Consider the following 15,946-nt stretch of genomic DNA (forward strand, 5'->3'; position numbering starts at 1 on the left):
CCCCCTTGGAGGACTGTCCGCTAGGGGGGCGCTCTGTTCTCTCCGGGCTACTCTCGTCTGCTCCGCGCGTCACTTCCGGGCGGCGGCGTGAGGCGGCTCGGGGGGCACCGGGAGGGACCGGAGGGGACCGGGGAGCGGGGAGCGGGGCCGGGCCCCTCGCAGCGCCCCCAGCCATGGCCTCGGAGGCCGGCAAGAAGCGGAAACCCAAAGTGATCCGCACCGACGGGGCCACGCCCGAGGGCAAGCGCGGCAAGGCGGAGGGCGAGCAGGTAACGGCGGGGCCTTCACCGGGCCCTCACCGGGCTGGGCCCTGCTGAAGGCCTCAAGGCGCGGCCCGGGCCCTGCTGAGGCACCGGCTGCCCCGCGAGCCCTTCGCGATGAAGCCCCGGGGGGACTCGCGGCCTCTCCCCTCGCCGCAGGATGCCCGGTACTACAGCGAGGAGTGCGAGGTGGATCTGCGGGACCCCATCAAGGACTACGAGCTGTACAAGGAGACCTGCCAGGAGCTGCAGCGCCTCATGGCCGAGATCCAGGAGCTGAAGAGCCGCGGCATCAAGGACAACGTACGGGAAGCCTCGGCGGGTGGTTGAATGCGTAGATTTACATCAAGTTCCTTGATGTTTTCCCTTAATTTGGGAGGGCCAGAAGCTGGGCTGCGTTTTGGGGAGAAATACGTAAACAAAACAGCCTGTGTTAAGTAAAATTAGATCCTATTTAGCTACAGGCATGTGGCCTCTGACCGTGCACTCATTGCACAGACTGGGTCACTGATCAGGGTTCCTGTAGAAGGAGCTGAGCCCCCTGTGATCTGAAAACCCCTCTGGTTATGTCCAGTGATGGCCTGGGGCGCTGGCAGCGGGAGGCCCGGCTGGGTGCAGAGCTCAGGGGCCGTGTGCCTGGGGCTCCCCCGCCGCCCCCCACAGCTCCCTGCTGCCCCCAGGCCTCCGAGATCGACGAGCGGCGCGTGCAGAGCTGCGTGCACTTCATGACCCTGAAGAAGCTGAACCGCCTGGCGCACATCCGCCTGAAGAAGGGGCGAGACCAGACCCACGAGGTACAGGGCAGGGGGCAGCCAGCCTGGGAGGGGGCTGCAGGGAGGGCTGAGCTGGGTGCTGGGTGCGTGTGGGCAGCAGAAGGGCCCAGCAGGTGGTGCTCTCTGTGCTAGAAATCTGCCAGGAGGCTCTGCAGCACGGCAGAGGCTGTAATTGTGGTGGATTGTACAGGAGGAACGGCTCCTGTCTGGTGTAGCAGCGAGGCAGGAAGCTCTGTCTCAGCAGCCCGCTGTGCTGTGGGCCTGAGAAGTGAATTACGGGCTCTGGAGCTTGCACCCGGACATCTCAAAGACGTTTTCATGGTGCAGGAGCATTTATTTTCATTGTATTGCTGGGGAGCCAGGCACAGGGACAGACTGAGCCCACGTGTGCGGCCAGGACTGCCTTGTTCCTGTCCCCAGAACATGCTGTGTCCCTGCAAGGGAACAGGATCAGTTTGCAGTGACGAGCATTTGCATTCCCAGCTCTGAAAATGACTTTTTTTTTTATCCCCCTAAATGCTTGCATACCCCAAAACCTGTCGTCCCTGGATGGTTCCAGGGGATGTGTGGGGTTCAGTGAGTTTTGTAGGGTAAAAGTTCATCCCTGCACATCCCACTGAGCGCTTCAGTATGCTCGGGGGGTCTGTGGGAAGGGCATCCTCACAGCTCTGGGGTCTCACTGCTTGTGCCTCCCGCTCTGCTTCTGGTGCTCACTGGCCGTGTCTGTGTCTCAGGCGAAGCAGAAGGTGGACGCCTACCACCTGCAGCTCCAGAACCTGCTGTACGAGGTGATGCACCTGCAGAAAGAGATCACCAAGTGCCTGGAGTTCAAGTGAGCTTGGCCGGGGAGGGCGAGGAAGGGAGGGGCTGCACGTTTGGCACCCCCCTTCCCTCACCCTGTCCCGCTGGGTGTGCAGGTCGAAGCACGAGGAGATCGAGCTGGTCAGCCTGGAGGAGTTCTACAGCGAGGCCCCCACCGAAATCAGCCGGCCGGACATCACCCTGACCGAGCCCCACCAGCAGACCCTCGCCCGCCTCGACTGGGAGCTGGAGCAGCGCAAGAGGTGGGTGGGGGCGGCCTGCAAGGAGCCGTGGGCTGGGCTCTGGGGGCTGCCGGGTGGGATGGGCAACAAAGGAGGGGTTTTTGTCAGCCTTTAGAAATGGTAAAGGAAGCAGCAGGTAAGCGTGACCGAGTCCTCGCTGCAGGGAGGCGCTCTCTGGACCTGCTCTCTCCTTGAGGCTGTGCTGGCTCTGGGGCATGGAAAGGAGAGAATGAATTTTAGAGCCACTGCTGCTGTGCTGTGGGGGCAAGGAGCGGTTTTTAGCAGCTTGCTCTGTGGATCTAGCTGCCCTAAGGCAGGATCTGACCCCCCCCAGGTTCCTCAGTCGATGTGGGGCCGCTCGAGGAGCCTCGCTGTGGCAGCTCCTGTCCTGCTGCAAAGCAAACACGCCGTAACTACACCCCCTCTGCACCAAGCAGCAGGTTTTTCAGGCAGCTGGGAGCAGCTTTCCCCCCAAATCAGCCTAACCCTGCCCAGCACAGCTCGCTGTGGCAGGCTTTGGGCTCTTTTCCCTCAACACCAGCACACCCAGGGCTCCGATTCATGGGCAGCTTCCCTTTCCCTCCGCTTTCCAGCTTGGTAATGAGCGCTGCGTGCTGTGCTGCTGAGCTGGCTCTCCGGATTTGATCCTGGGAGCTGCTGACGCAGCACCACGTGGAGAAGCCTCCTTGGGGGCTTTGTGGGGTCAGGAGGAACCCGTTTGGGTGCTGGCAGCCGAGCTGGCGCGGGAGCAGCACTGCTGGGGGAAGTCATGGTCGCTGCCCTGCCTCGGGACAGCACCGGGCTCAGCTTCCCCTTCCTCCTCCTGCTGCTTCTGAGCTCCTGCCTGCCTCTGCCCACCCTTGGCCTTGAGAACTCCCTGCGTGTCCCTGCGTCAGCTCTCCCGGTTCCTGCAGGGACTCGGGGCAAGTTTGGGGCACCTGGGGCTGCTGAGCGAGCCGGCCCCAGTGCTGCTAACCAAATTCCCACCCCCTGTAGGCTGGCAGAGAGGTACAAGGAGTGCCTGACCATCAAGGAGAAGATCCTGAAGGAGATCGAGGTGAAGAAGGAGTACCTGAGCAGCCTGCAGCCTCGCCTCAACAGCATCATGCAGGTACTCCCTGAGCCCTGCAGGGAAGGGAGGAGCCTCCAGGAGCAGCGTTAGGGTGGCACAGCACCCACAGCCCCCACAGCCCTTCCCCTCCTGCTCAGGGGGTGTCGGGTCGCAGCGGAGTGACCCCACATACCCGAGCTGCTCCCTGCCCTGCCGCCTTCTCCGCATCCCCCTTGTTCCTGCAGCAGCTCCTTTCTGCTCTCCCACGTGCCAAGGGGCGAGGGAGGTGCTGAGAAGGGCGTTCGCTCTGCCCCATCCCTGCTCCTGAAGCCTGTCTTGTGTCCCCCAGGCCTCCCTGCCCGTGCAGGAGTACCTCTTCATGCCCTTCGACCAGGCGCACAAGCAGTACGAGACAGCCCGGCACCTGCCACCGCCCCTCTACGTCCTCTTCGTCCAAGCCAGCGCCTACGGGCAGGCCTGCGGTGAGCACTTGGGGTTGAATTTCCGTGGAAACTCTGCCCTGGGGAGCTTTGGGGTGCTGCGGGACGTCCTGCCGTGTTCTGCTGAGCCCGGAGGCAGCTCCCTGAGGCAGCGGCATTTGAGACTTTGTTGGCTCAGCTCCCTTGGCCAGAACTGCTGGCGGAGCTGCCTGTCTGCCTCTGCCCCCATCCTCAGCACCACACCAAGGTCGGCGGGGATAAAGGCGGCCCCGGTGGTGGTGCACATCCCCCCCCCTCGTGTGGAGGCCGTGTGTGGTGCTCCCTGTGCTCCCCCTGACTCGGGATTTCCCAGTAGGGCTGGGAAAATCATCCAAAACATCCCTTAAAATGAGTGCCTGGCAGCTCCTTGCTCCCTTTTCATGCTAGCCAGCCCCTTCTGGTTCTTCATAGATGTGGTCTTTATGGTTTTCAGCAACAGTCCCTCCAACCCCAGTGCTCTGCTTCCTCTGACCCCATCCCACCAGGAGATCTGGCCCCACAGAACCCTCTGGGCAGCCTCCTCTTCCTGCTGACCCCTCGGTTGAGCTTCGTGGGGCTCTGCCTGGGGCTGGAGCTTTTTGGGGCAGCGCTGCATTTCCTGGATTCCTGGATTTCCTGGATTTCCTTCTGCAGGCTCCGTAAACACTGCACGGGGCCGTGCTCCTGCAGGCTGTAGCCCCCCCCAAGCTCCCATCGTACCACCCTGCTCCACAGCTCTTGCTAACTGCCTGTCCCCGCTGGAGTCGGGTTGGTGACGTGGTTTCTGTGTCCCCGTGCAGACAAGAAGCTCGTGGTGGCTATCGAAGGCAGCGTGGAGGAAGCCAAAGCCCTGTACAAGCCCCCCGAGGACTCGCAGGGTGAGCGGCTGCAGCACCTGTGCCCAGCTCCTTCCCGGGAGCTCCTGGTGCTCCCCCCTCTTGCTGTGCATCCGTTTGGCTTGCGAGGGGGGGGACGGTGACATCTGGGGGCAGCAGCGGTGTCGGATGGAGGAGCTGGGTGTGGGCAAAGCCCCTCGGCACCGCGTTCACTCCCCCCTCCTCTCTCTGGGCAGATGACGAGAGCGACTCGGACGTGGAGGAGGAGCAGACCACGGTAAGGCACGGTGATCCCAGGGCAGGGGGGGAGAGCTGGGCACCCCTGGGTGCCCCTCGGGAGGGCGAGGCTGCCTTCTGGTGTCTGCCCTGAGCACGGCACAACAAGGGAGCAGAGCTGCTGTGCTCACACCTCTCCTTGCTCACCTCCTGCCTGCAGCAACGTGAGCCCTGCTCTCCTGCAGGAGCTGCCCCACTTTGTATAAATAGCCCCCGGGCCTCCCCACCTGCCCAAAACATCGGCACCAGGCAGGGAATTGGGGAGGTGGGAAGGGAAGGAGAGGGCAGGAGGGGTTCAGGGCTCCCGAGGGGCGGTGGGATGGGGCCCACAGCTTCTTTTCCCCTCCCCAGAAGCGGCGCCGGCCCACGCTGGGCGTGCAGCTGGACGACAAGCGCAAGGAGATGCTGAAGCGGCACCCGCTGTGCGTCACCATCGACCTCAAGTGTAAAGGTAGGCGAGGGTGGGGGGCCCTCAGCACGGAGGAGGGTGGCATTGGGGTCAGGGAGCCTTTAGGGCAGCGAGAGCAGGGTGGGGGCCATGTCCCTGCCCTCAGCCCCATGTCCTAGGGATGAGCAGGGGCCGAACAGAGGCACTGAGCTCTCCCTGCACTCCCCTTGCCCACCCGGGTGGGATGCCCACGCCCTCTGAAGCCCCATCCCTCTTCTTAGGAGCTTTTCTCCTTTGTGATGTGCTCTTGGGGCTCTGATGAGTGCTGCTGGGGGTGTTGGGGGTCAGGGCACGCCGCTTGCTGCCCCGTTCCCCTCCATCCGTGTCCCTGCAGGGAGCTCCGAGTCCTGTGCGCTCCGGGACGGAGCACAAAGCAGTTCCCCTTCTTTGTTGGCACAGATGACAACGTGCTGCACCTGACCTTCTACTACCTGATGAACCTCAACGTCATGACGGTGAAGGCCAAGGTGACCACCGCCGTCGAGATGACGACTGCCATCAGCGCTGGGTGAGAGATTGTCACCAGGTGTCCCACAGCGGGGTGACACGGCGTGAGGCCATGTGGTGGCAACGTCCCTCGGCTGAATTGGGGGCTGGAAGAGCCCTCCCAGCTCCCCCCCCCGGGTGATGTGGGGCTGTGGCTGAGGTTTTATTTGAGCTGTGCAGAGCTGCAGTGCCCACGTCCTGTCCCGGTTTGTCCTTTAAGGGATGAGGGAGGCCCCCAGGGGCACGGCTGCCCCTCTGCACCTGAGGAGCGCTGCCACCACACACATCTCTGCTGCCCCCCCTGCTGTGTCCTCCCCGTTAGCTGCAGGGCTGCTGTGGGAACCCCGCCAGGCTGCTGCAGCTCCAGGCAGCATCCTCCTTCCCTCCCACCCTCCTTCCTTCCCTCCCTCTGCCACATCCTGGACTGAATCAGAGGCAGAGCAGGTTGGGAGCCTCTTAGGAGAGTGGTGCCCGTGGGGAACCTCTCCTCCTCCACCTGCGGTCACCGCCCTGCAGCCAAACTGCTCTCCTCCCTCCTGCAGCCTCTGCCTGGCAGCTCCCCCCTCCTGCCCGCTCTGCGGGTCACCTTGTCCCATGCAGCTGCCTCCCCATGGGCTCCCCGGGGACCGCTTGAGCCCGATTTGTGTGGGACTGGCTGAAGTGGCAGCTCTGGGAGCCCGCCTGGGGAGCTCAGATCAGCTGTGAGCTCTCCCGGGCCAGGAGGAGGCGCCTGAGGAAGAGGGGGGCTGCAGAGGCTGGCCTGGGACCCCCCCGAAAGCAGGTGCTGCCTCTCAGGCTGTCCCCATGAGGCCTCCTGGGTTCCCTTTTCCCTGTAGGGGCCCAAACCAGGCAGGCTGGCCTTCCTGCTGGGACAAATCTTGTCGAGGAGCCCCCCTAGCCCTGCGTGACACCCCCAAAGGCAGCGTCCCTCGGGGTCCCTTGCTTAGGGGAGGCTCCTGGTGGCAGGGACGCCCCTGGTTGAGCCCCCCCAGGCTGTGCTGCAGGGTTCCTGTGCAGGTGGTCGTCAGTAGGTTTCAGAGTTAACACGCTGGGGTGCCTTTGAGCAGCTCCCTGGGGATTTTTAGCTCCTCTACAGCCAGGAGGAGATCTCCTTGGGAGATATTCCACAGTGGAACTAGGGGAAAGCTGCTGTGGTCTCAAAACCCAGCCCGTGGGGGTCGTCACAGCCTGTTAGCGGGTGCCCCAGGGAGATGTGGGGCCGTGCTGCTGTGTGATCCTCCTCTTCCCTCCCGCCAGCGACCTGCTGTCCCCGGACTCCCTCCTGAGCTGCCTGTACCCGGGAGACCACGGGAAGAAGACCCCCAACCCCGCCAACCAGTTCCAGTTCGACAAAGTGGGGTGAGGGGGCTGCCTGCAGCCGCTGTCCCGCCCTGGGCTCGGGCTGGACAAAGGAGGAGCCCGCTCCCTGCAGGGGAGGAAGCTCTGTGGGGCGGCCTGACCCTTCCTCCTCCTCCTCCTCCTCCCTGCAGCATCGTCACCTTGAGCGACTACGTGACGGAGCTGGGGCACCCCTACGTGTGGGTGCAGAAGCTGGGCGGCCTGCACTTCCCCAAGGAGCAGCCTCAGGCATGTCTCGTCCCTTCCCCTCTCTAACAGGATCCCAAACCGAGCTGCCGGGGCTCTGGGGAGGTTTTGGGGACGGTTGCATCCCATCCCGTCCCCCTGAGAGCCCAGGGCTCCGGCTGGCACCAACCCCAGCCGTGGAGCAGCCCTGGTGACGTCCCCTTGCCCCACAGCACACGGTCACCGCCGACAACTCGCTGAGTGCCAGCCACATGGAGCTGACGGTGAAGCTGCTGCGGACGAGGCTGCAGTCCCGCCTGGCCCTGCACAAGCAGTTTGCCTCTCTGGGTGAGTGCCCAGCCCCAAACCCCTGGATTGGGGGTGAATTCAGGCCCTGGCAGCACAAGAGCCACGTTCCCAAGTGTGTCAAGTGCCCCTCGAGCAGGCTGTGAGCACTAGCAAGGTCGCAGCCCAGGCTGATGCTGCTCTCCAGGCGCCTGATGGAGGTGCCAGAAGTTTTAGGGGACATCCCCAGCCCCCGGTTCTGCTGTCCCCTGCCCCGCTCAGCCTTGTCCTTGTCCTTGCTTGCAGAGCACGGCGTGGTGCCGGTCTCCAGTGAATGCCAGCATCTTTTCCCCACCAAGATCGTCTCGCGCCTGGTGAAGTGGAGCGCCATCCCCTTCGAGGACTACGCGGTAGGCACCACGCGGGGGCCGCGACCCCCCCAGCTCCTCCAGCAGCCCCTCACTCCTCCCTTTGCCTCCCCCCCAGGAGTTGCCCTACACTAAAGATGTGCTGGAGGCCGGCCTGGCCGAGGACACGCACCTCTATTACATGGCCCTGATAGAAAGGGGCACAGGTGGGCCCTTCCCTCCCCCAGAAACGCCTAATTATTAGCTGCCCTGATTGCCCCCACACCATGGGGGCCCTGCGGGCTGTGGGGTGATGTTTCTGCCCTGCTCAGCCAAGCTCCAGGCCGCTGTGGTCCTGAACCCCGGCTACTCAGCGCTGCCGCCCATCTTCAGCCTCTGCCTCAACTGGAAAGGAGAGCGAACCGGCAACAACGACGACAACATTCGGGTGAGCAGGGGCAGAGGGGGGTGGAAACTGGAGAGCTGCTGGCTCCTGGGGGTGTTCCCGGTGGTTCTGCGCCCTTGGGGAGGGAGCCCTGGGGGCAGGTTGGGGGCTGGGAGCAGCAGGACACCAAACTCAGGCCCTGCTGCTCCCTGCGCCTCTGCCAGGCGATGGAGAGCGAGGTCAACGTGTGCTACAAGGAGCTGTGGGGGCCCAAACCCGGCTACCAGCTCCTCACCAACCAGCTGCAGCGCCTCTGCATGGTGCTGGACGTCTACCTGGAGACGGAGCCGCACGACACCAGTGTGGAGGGGCCGAAGGAGTTTCCCCAGGAGAAAATGTGCCTGCGCCTGGTCAGGTGAGGGCCCCGTGCCCTGCTGGCATTGTTGTCCCCACTCCTGGGATGTGCAGCAGGTCTCTGAGCTCGCATTTCCCCCCACGCCTGCCTGGAAGCAGACAGGGGTGAGCCAACCTCTCCTTTTTCTCCTCTGGCAGGGGCCCCATGCGCTTGAAGCCCTTCAAGTTCAACTACCCGCAGGGCTTCTTCAGCCACCGCTGAGCCCCTGCTGTGCTCTGCAGGACCAGGACTCACCCTGGCACGGAGAGGAGCGTCCCCACCCTGCTTTTTCCTTTTTTTTTTTTTTTTTTTTTTTTTTTTTTTCCCTGAGGTTTTTGGGTCTTGTTTTGTAGCCGAAAGGATTAAATGCTGAAATAAGGAAAGTGATGTGCGTGTTTGTGCTGACTGGGGCTGGGGAGGGGGACCTGGGGGTAATCCTGTCCCAGCTGTCTCATCCCTGGCAGGTTTGTGTCCCCCCCCCAGCCCCTCTGCCTGGGGCTCTGCCTCCTTCCCTGCCTCCCCGCCGCAGATCCGTGTAGCAGGGAGTGGAGGTGGATAAAAATAGCCCCTTCCTGCTTCCGCACTGCAGCCACCAGCCCTGCCGGCTGCCTGCCAGCTGATTCAGCACCAACCCCGAGCAGGAGGGGAGCTCTGGGCTGCGCCCTGTCCCCCCCCATCCCTCACAGCTCCCCGCTGGGGGTCCCATCCCGCAGCTCTCACAGCCCTGAGGCTCCCTCCCTGACACAAGGTCCCCTCCTGTTTCTCCAGCAGGGCCATTTTTTGGCCAAATCACCCCCCCTGAAGGCTCCCACAGCCCTGCCTCCCCTCCCCAGCAGGCGCGGTGCTGCAGTGCAGGGCAGCGCTCAGGTTAAACCAGGCCCTCCCCACCCCCGGGGAGCTGAGATTTCAGAAGGAAAAGGACAAAAAAAAAAAAAAAAATCCCCTTTTTGGAGTGCGATGGGTTCTGGCCCTGCTTCCAGCCCCTGGGCATTGTGCAGGCACCCCCAGGACGTGCTGGGCTCTTCTCCAAGGAAAATTGGGGAGGTGCAGGACCTGTCCTTGCTGCCACCCACCTCAGAAAGCCCCGTGCCACCCCCCGTGCACCCCAGCTGACAATCCCAACCCCCCCGGACCACCCTTCCCCTGCATCCCTCCCCCACCTCCTGCCCCCCCCTTCCACCAAACGACGCCAGCAGGAGCCGAGGTGTCTCCGTAAGCACTTTATTATTTGGTTATTGCACATAAAGCAACTGACAGTGGGCTCGAGGTCCTCCCCCCCCCCCCCTGCAGCTGGAGCTCTGCGGGGCGCGCGGCCCTCGCTGTCATAAATGCACTTATGGGAAGAGGGCGGTCGGACCCCCCCCGGGGAGGGGTGGGGGGGCTGCTCTCCTCCTCCTCCTCCTAATTCAAGTGTTAAATGTGGCGCTGTGCACGCGGCGTTCTGCTGGGGAAGCGATCATAACATACCACGGGAGGGGGGGGGCGGCGAGGGGCTGTGTCTCTCACGAACATATTGCTAAGGTAAGGCCTGGCCGAGGACGGGGGGGGCCCCTCCGGGGGTCCCTCCCCATCTCTCGCCCTTCGCAGCTCCTGCACCCAGGGGTGCTGCCTCGGGGCCGGGGGGCTCCCCTCATTTCTTCTTCTCCGCAGCGGGCACCGGCTCCGGGGCTTTGGTGTCCGTGCCGGGGGGCTTCTCGGCCTTGGGGGGCTCCTCTTTGGGTTTGGCTTTGGGTTCCTCCACCTTTTTGGGTTCCTCAGCCTTCTCCTTCTTTGGTTCCTCGGCCGCTTTCTTTGGTTCCTCCGCCTTCTCCTTACCCTTCGGCTTCTCCACCTCCTTCACGGCTGCTTTGCCGGCCTCCTGGGGAGGTTTTCCCTCTCCTTTCCCTTCCTCTGTGGGTTTGGGGCCGGCCTTGGCGCTCTCCTTCACCTTTGGGGCCGGAGGCTCTGGCCCAGCCTTCTCTTTGGGCTTCTCCTCCGCCTTGGGGGCAGCCTGCTCCTCCTTTGGGGGGGCTTTGGGCTCCTTCTGCGGAGACTTGGCCTCCTCCTTCACGGGAGGTTTGGGTTTCTCTGGGGACTTCACGGCCGGGGCCTTGGCCTCCTCCTTGGGGGGCGTTGGGGGTTTTTCGGGAGACTTCACCGCCGGGGATTTGGCCTCCTCCTTGGAGGGGGTCGCGGGTTTTTCTGGGGACTTCACGGCTGGGCTCTTGGCCTCCTCCTTGGAGGGGGTCGCGGGTTTCTCCGGGGATTTGACTGCTGGGGACTTGGCCTCCTCTTTTGCAGGCGTTGGGGGTTTCTCCGGGGACTTCACAGTTGGGGTCTTGGCCTCTTCTTTGGCGGGGGTTGCGGGTTTTTCTGGGGATTTCACCGCTGGGGACTTGGCCTCCTCTTTGGAGGGGGTAGCCGGTTTCTCGGGGGACTTTACAGCTGGGCTCTTGGCCTCCTCCTTTGCGGGGGTCAGTGGCTTTTCTGGAGACTTGACCGCTGGGGACTTGGCCTCCTCCTTCGAGGGTGTTGGGGGCTTCTCTGGGGACTTCACAGCTGGGGACTTGGCCTCCGCTTTTGCAGGCGTTGGGGGCTTCTCTGGAGATTTCACAGTTGGGGTCTTGGCCTCCTCCTTGGAGGGGGTTGCGGGTTTCTCTGGGGATTTGACAGCTGGGGACTTGGCCTCCTCTTTTGTGGGGGGTGTGGGTTTCTCCGGGGACTTCACGGCTGGGCTCTTGGCCTCCTCCTTTGCAGGGGTCGGTGGCTTTTCTGGGGATTTGACCGCTGGGGACTTGGCCTCCTCCTTGGAGGGCGCTGGGACTTTTTCAGGGGACTTCACGGCTGGGGACTTGGCCTCCTCCTTTGTAGGGGACTCAGGTTTCTCTGGGGACTTCACAGCTGGGGATTTGGCCTCCTCCTTTGCAGGAGACTTGGCTTCTTCTTCACCCTCTGCTTCAGCTTTCTCCTCTTCTTCTTCCTCAGCTTTCTCCTCTCCGGCCTCTTTCTCAGCCTCCTCCTCCTCCGTCACCTCCTCGGTCACTTGGATCTCCTCCGTCTGCTCCTCCACAATCACCGTCTCCTTCTCGGACTTCTCCACCACCTTGATTTTCTCCTCGCTCTTCACCTTGATGTTGGCGGCGATGCCGGGAGCCTTGGGGACCACCTCGGGGTAGGAGATCATCCCGAAGCCGGACTCGATCCGATATTCCTCCCCTTCCAGGAGCTTTCTGCCGGGAGGACACCAGCGGGGGTGACCCTTTGGGTCACCTGGGAGCTGGTCCCAGAGGACAGCAGTGCCCCCCCCTCACCGAGAAGTGTCCCCAAGGGGTGCCCTTGGAGAGCCCAGCCCCAGGGGACGGCCAGGCCCCCCCCGTTCCCCTTGCTGCCCCCGTACCTGTAGGCAGCGATTTCGATGTCCAGTGCCATCTTGACGTTGAGCAGGTCCTGGTACTCGCGGAGCTGGGCTGCCATCTCCCACTTGGTGTTCCTCAGCTCGCTGTCAAGCTGCTGGATGGTTTCCTGCCGCACACGGAGAGGCTGGGGCCGGGCAGGGGGGGGCAGCAGCACCCCAAAACCACCCCCAGGCCTTTAAGGGGGGGGGGATGCTGCCCACCCAGCATCGGGGTGCCCCCACGGAGGGGTGGGCACAGCGGGAAGGGGACAAGCGTAGGGGCTTCCAGATTGTCCCCGGGGGAGCCCCAGAGCCCTGCGCCACCTCTGCTGAGAGCTCCCAAGGGCAGGGGTGACGTTTTTAGGATTTGGGTGAATCTGGGGGCCACCAAACCGCACCCCAAGGCTGCGGCATCACCCTGGGGACGATGCCTCAGTCCACGGCCACCACCCCTTCAGTGGCAGGGGACGGCTTCGTGATGGGAGCCCCCCTGCACCCAGCGGAGGGGTTACCTGGTAGGACAGGACATCGGCATGGTGCCGCTCCTCCGAGTCCTGCCGCTGCCTCTCCAGCGACTCCTGCGTCCCTTTGAGGGCCTCGAGCTCGGTGGTCTTGGACTGCAGCTGGCGGCGGTACTCGGAGATCTCCTCCTGGGCCAGGCGGATGGCGTCCGTGTTCACCTTGGCCACCTCCGACAGCTTGTCCAGCCTCACTGCGGCGGGGAAAAGAGAGGGCGAGCTGCGGGAGGGGAGCCTCAAACCCTTGAAAAATCCTTTAAATCCCCCAAAATATCCTCTGCGGGACCAGCCCGCGGGGTCCCCTCTTCTCCAGCCCCCCCCTCTGGTGGTGCCCAGGAGGATGGGGGCGCCTGGGCAGGAATTTTCTCCACCCTGACCTTTTTCCAGCGCACCCCCCCCCCCCATTATTCCCCTGAGCTCCTGCCGCAGCCCCACGGACCCCCCCCACACCCCCCCCGGGCACCACCTCGCCACGCTGGGCTGCGGCCAGACGCACTGCTGGGGAGGGGGGGGGGGCAGAACTGGGGAGGGGCGTGCCGCAGAGCCCCCCCCCCCCCTCCTGGGGATGGGGAGAGCCGGAGCCCGCAGCCCCCCCCCCGCACCCCTGGGTGCTGTCCGCGGTGCCGAGGGGCCGCTGTCCGCGGTGCTGAGCCCAGCTCCCGGCGCACCCATGGGTGCCGAGCCCCGCAGCGCGGCGGGGACACACCCTGCGGGCCCCCCCCCGCCCCCGTCCTCGTCCTCCCCCCCCCCCCCCCCCGCAGGGGATGCGGCACCAGCCCCCTCCCCTCCCCGCAGCTCCTGCGGGCGGCGTGGGGCTGCCCCGACCTTGGGGGCGGCGGGGAGGGGACGGGGGGACCCTCCCCAAAAATCAGCCGGGGGGCCGTGCACACGGCTGGGAGGAGGGACAAGGACATGGGGGGGGATAAGGAGCTTGGAGGGGGACAGAGGGACTTAGAGCAACGCCCTGCTGCAGCTCAGATCTGGGGGCACCCTCCCGGGGTGGGGGCACCCTCCGGGCGCGCAGCACGAACAGGGTACCCCTAACCCCGCGGAGCATGCGGTGGGGGGGGGTGCAGGATTTTGGGGGGGATTTGGGGGGATTTTTGCTCACCGCGGAACCACTCCTCGGCCTGCAGGGTGCTGCGCGCCGCCGTGCCCTCCAGCTGTGCGCGCAGGTCGCGGAGCGCGGCGGTGACACCGGGGCGCAGGGAGGCCGGGGGGGGCTCGGCGGGGGCCTCCCGCAGCAGGGCGCCCACCTCGGCCCGGTGCTGCTTCCTCAGCAGCTCGGCCTCCTCCCGCAGCGCCCGGGCTCGCTCCTCCAGCGGCCCCCGGGCGCGCTCCTCCCGTGCCGAGCGCTGCTCCAGCCCCCGCGCCGCCGCCTCCAGCCCGGCTCGGTGCCGAGCCTCTTCCTCCAGCCTGCCCCGCAGCGCGGCCACGTCCTCGGCCAGGCGGCACCGCTCCAGCCTCAGCTGCCCCTTCTCGGCCCCCAGGCGCACCAGGGCTCCCCGCATATCGCGCAGCTCCCGGGCGTACAGCTCGCCCATGGCCGTGCGCCCCGCCTGCTGCTGCCGCAGCGCCGCCGCCTCGGCCGCCAGCGCCCGGTTGCGCTGCTCCAGCGCCCGCACCCGCTCGATGTAGCCGGCGAAGCGCTCGTTCAGCGCCTGCAGCAGCTCCTTCTCGCTGCGAGCCCGCGGCTCCCCCCCCTCCAGCGACTCCAGGCTCTCGGTGGTGGCCGACGACGAGGCGGCGGCGCTGCCCCCGCCGCCGCCACCGCCCCGCGCCGCGATCCCCGAGCGCCCCGGGGCCGGCACCGACCACGAGTGGAAGCCGCTGGAGGAGAAGGAGAAGGAGGAGGAGGCGGCGGAGCGCGGCATGGAGCGGCCAGGCTCCTTGCGGAGCCCCCCCGGGGGGGCCAGCAGCGCCTCCAGCACCAGGCTCATGGTGGTGGCCCCCGCCCTCACTGCGGCACCGCCGCCGCCGCCTCCCGCTTTATGGGGGCCGGCGGGGCCGCTCCGCCCCGCCGCCGGTACCGGGAGGGGGCCGGGCACCGGCAGCGGCACCGCCCCGAGCAGCCGCCGCAGCCCCCCGGGGGATGGGGGGGGCCGGGGGACAGCGACAAGGATGGAGCGGGGGGCACCGGGGGGAAGCGAGGGACCCCGCCATGGGGCCGGGGGGGGGTCCCGGGGGGCGCACGGTGGCACCCCCGTGGTGTGGGTGGGGGGCGAAGACCCCCGGGGGGCTCCACCCCCACGAGCTGGGGGAGCGGTGCTGCAGTGGGACCCCCGAGTCCTGGGAACGGGTCCCCAGTGTCACTGCGGGGTGGAGGGGAGGTGGGAATGTCCCCAGGAGGGCAGGGGGATTGGGGGGGGACCGGGATGGGACCCCGGGGTGGGGGGCAACCAGCCCGTCAGCCCACGGGGCCACCAGCCGAGCTGCACGTGCAGCCCTCCTGGGCCATCAGAGCGCACGGAGCACTGCAGCCATCGGCATCCGTGGACCACCGGGCCAAGACCCCCCCAACCAGCACGTGTGGACCTCTTAGAGTGCGAGGAGCCATGGGACACCTCGTGGTGTCAACCGGGTGACTACCCGGCCAACCAGCACGCGTGGAGCACTTGGTCTACGAGGAGCCGTGAGCTACGCGGCCAACCAGTGCGCATGGAGCACCCGACCCATTGGCTCTCATGGCTCACCGGGCCAAGAGGTAAACCCAACTAGTTGACCAGGTTGACTAGTTGACTAGTTGACTCAATCAGGTGACCACCCTATCAACCAGTTGACCACCCAACCAGGTTACCCAACGGGGTGACCACCTACCTAACCAGGTGACCACCCAACCAACCGGTTGACCACCTACCCAACTGGTTGACCACCCAACCAACTGGTTGACCACCTACCCAACCAGCTGACCACCTACCCAACCAGGTGACCACCCAACCAACTGGTTGACCACCTACCCAATGGGGTGACCACCTACCCAACCAGGTGACCACCCAACCAGTTGACCACCTACACAACTGGTTGACCACCTACCCAACCAGCTGACCACCTACCCAACCAGGTGACCACCCAACCAACTGTTGACCACCTACCCAATGGGGTGACCACCTACCCAACCAGCTGACCACCTACCCAACCAGTTGACCACCCAACCAGTTGGCTACCTACCCAACCCATTGACCCCTTGCCCACCCATCACACCAGGACCACTTGGCCCACGAGGGGCCGTGGGCACGGCGCCCCCCAGCAGCCCTGCACCCAACCACGGCCCCCCCCAGCCAACCAGCGCCTGCGGACCCCCCCGGCGGCCATGTCACCTACACCACCCGGCAAATCAGCACAGCGGCAGCTCGGCCAATCAGCAGCCAGGCCCAGCCCAGCCAATCAGTACGCCCGCAGCGCCCGGCCCTGGCAGTGGTCCCTGGGGGGGGGATGGAGGGGCTGCAGCCCCCCAGCCCCGGGGCATGCTGGGACGGGGTTCCCCACGCG

General features: G+C 65.4%; 2 protein-coding genes across 2 annotated transcripts; one reads left to right on the top strand and one right to left on the bottom strand.

Annotated features, from left to right (window-relative positions):
• Positions 1–120: 120 nt before the first annotated feature.
• On the top strand, positions 121–8,846 carry THOC5 (THO complex 5). Its single transcript, XM_032199367.1, has 19 exons — positions 121–269; positions 420–563; positions 941–1,054; positions 1,768–1,865; positions 1,951–2,097; positions 3,073–3,187; positions 3,477–3,609; positions 4,386–4,463; positions 4,658–4,698; positions 5,049–5,148; positions 5,545–5,653; positions 6,889–6,990; positions 7,122–7,218; positions 7,389–7,503; positions 7,747–7,850; positions 7,927–8,014; positions 8,120–8,235; positions 8,397–8,587; positions 8,725–8,846. The coding sequence occupies exons 1-19, from the start codon at positions 174–176 to the stop codon at positions 8,786–8,788; spliced, it is 2,052 nt and encodes a 683-aa protein (XP_032055258.1). The 5' UTR covers positions 121–173; the 3' UTR covers positions 8,789–8,846.
• A 925-nt stretch (positions 8,847–9,771) lies between these two features.
• On the bottom strand, positions 9,772–14,407 carry NEFH (neurofilament heavy). The gene is made up of 4 exons (XM_032198706.1): positions 13,569–14,407; positions 12,452–12,651; positions 11,943–12,067; positions 9,772–11,775 (listed from the first exon to the last, which is right to left on the bottom strand). Exons 1-4 carry the CDS (start codon positions 14,395–14,397, stop codon positions 10,197–10,199), a joined length of 2,733 nt encoding a protein of 910 aa, XP_032054597.1. The 5' UTR covers positions 14,398–14,407; the 3' UTR covers positions 9,772–10,196.
• Between the last annotated feature and the right edge of the window lie 1,539 nt (positions 14,408–15,946).

Source organism: Aythya fuligula, chromosome 17 (genome assembly GCF_009819795.1).
Source record: "Aythya fuligula isolate bAytFul2 chromosome 17, bAytFul2.pri, whole genome shotgun sequence".
NCBI classification, from domain to species: domain Eukaryota; kingdom Metazoa; phylum Chordata; class Aves; order Anseriformes; family Anatidae; genus Aythya; species Aythya fuligula.

Bases quoted from the DNA above. Each gene is read 5' to 3' on its own strand.
- NEFH (XM_032198706.1), bottom strand. From the start codon at position 14,397: ATGAGCCTGGTGCTGGAGGCGCTGCTGGCCCCCCCGGGGGGGCTCCGC. The intron at 12,652-13,568 runs GTGAGCAAAAAT...TCCCCGCCGCAG, and splicing joins GGCCGAGGAGTGGTTCCGCG to TGAGGCTGGACAAGCTGTCG. The intron at 11,776-11,942 runs GTACGGGGGCAG...TCCTCCCGGCAG, and splicing joins ATCGAAATCGCTGCCTACAG to AAAGCTCCTGGAAGGGGAGG.
- THOC5 (XM_032199367.1), top strand. From the start codon at position 174: ATGGCCTCGGAGGCCGGCAAGAAGCGGAAACCCAAAGTGATCCGCACC. The intron at 270-419 runs GTAACGGCGGGG...CCCTCGCCGCAG, and splicing joins GCAAGGCGGAGGGCGAGCAG to GATGCCCGGTACTACAGCGA. The intron at 4,699-5,048 runs GTAAGGCACGGT...TCCCCTCCCCAG, and splicing joins TGGAGGAGGAGCAGACCACG to AAGCGGCGCCGGCCCACGCT.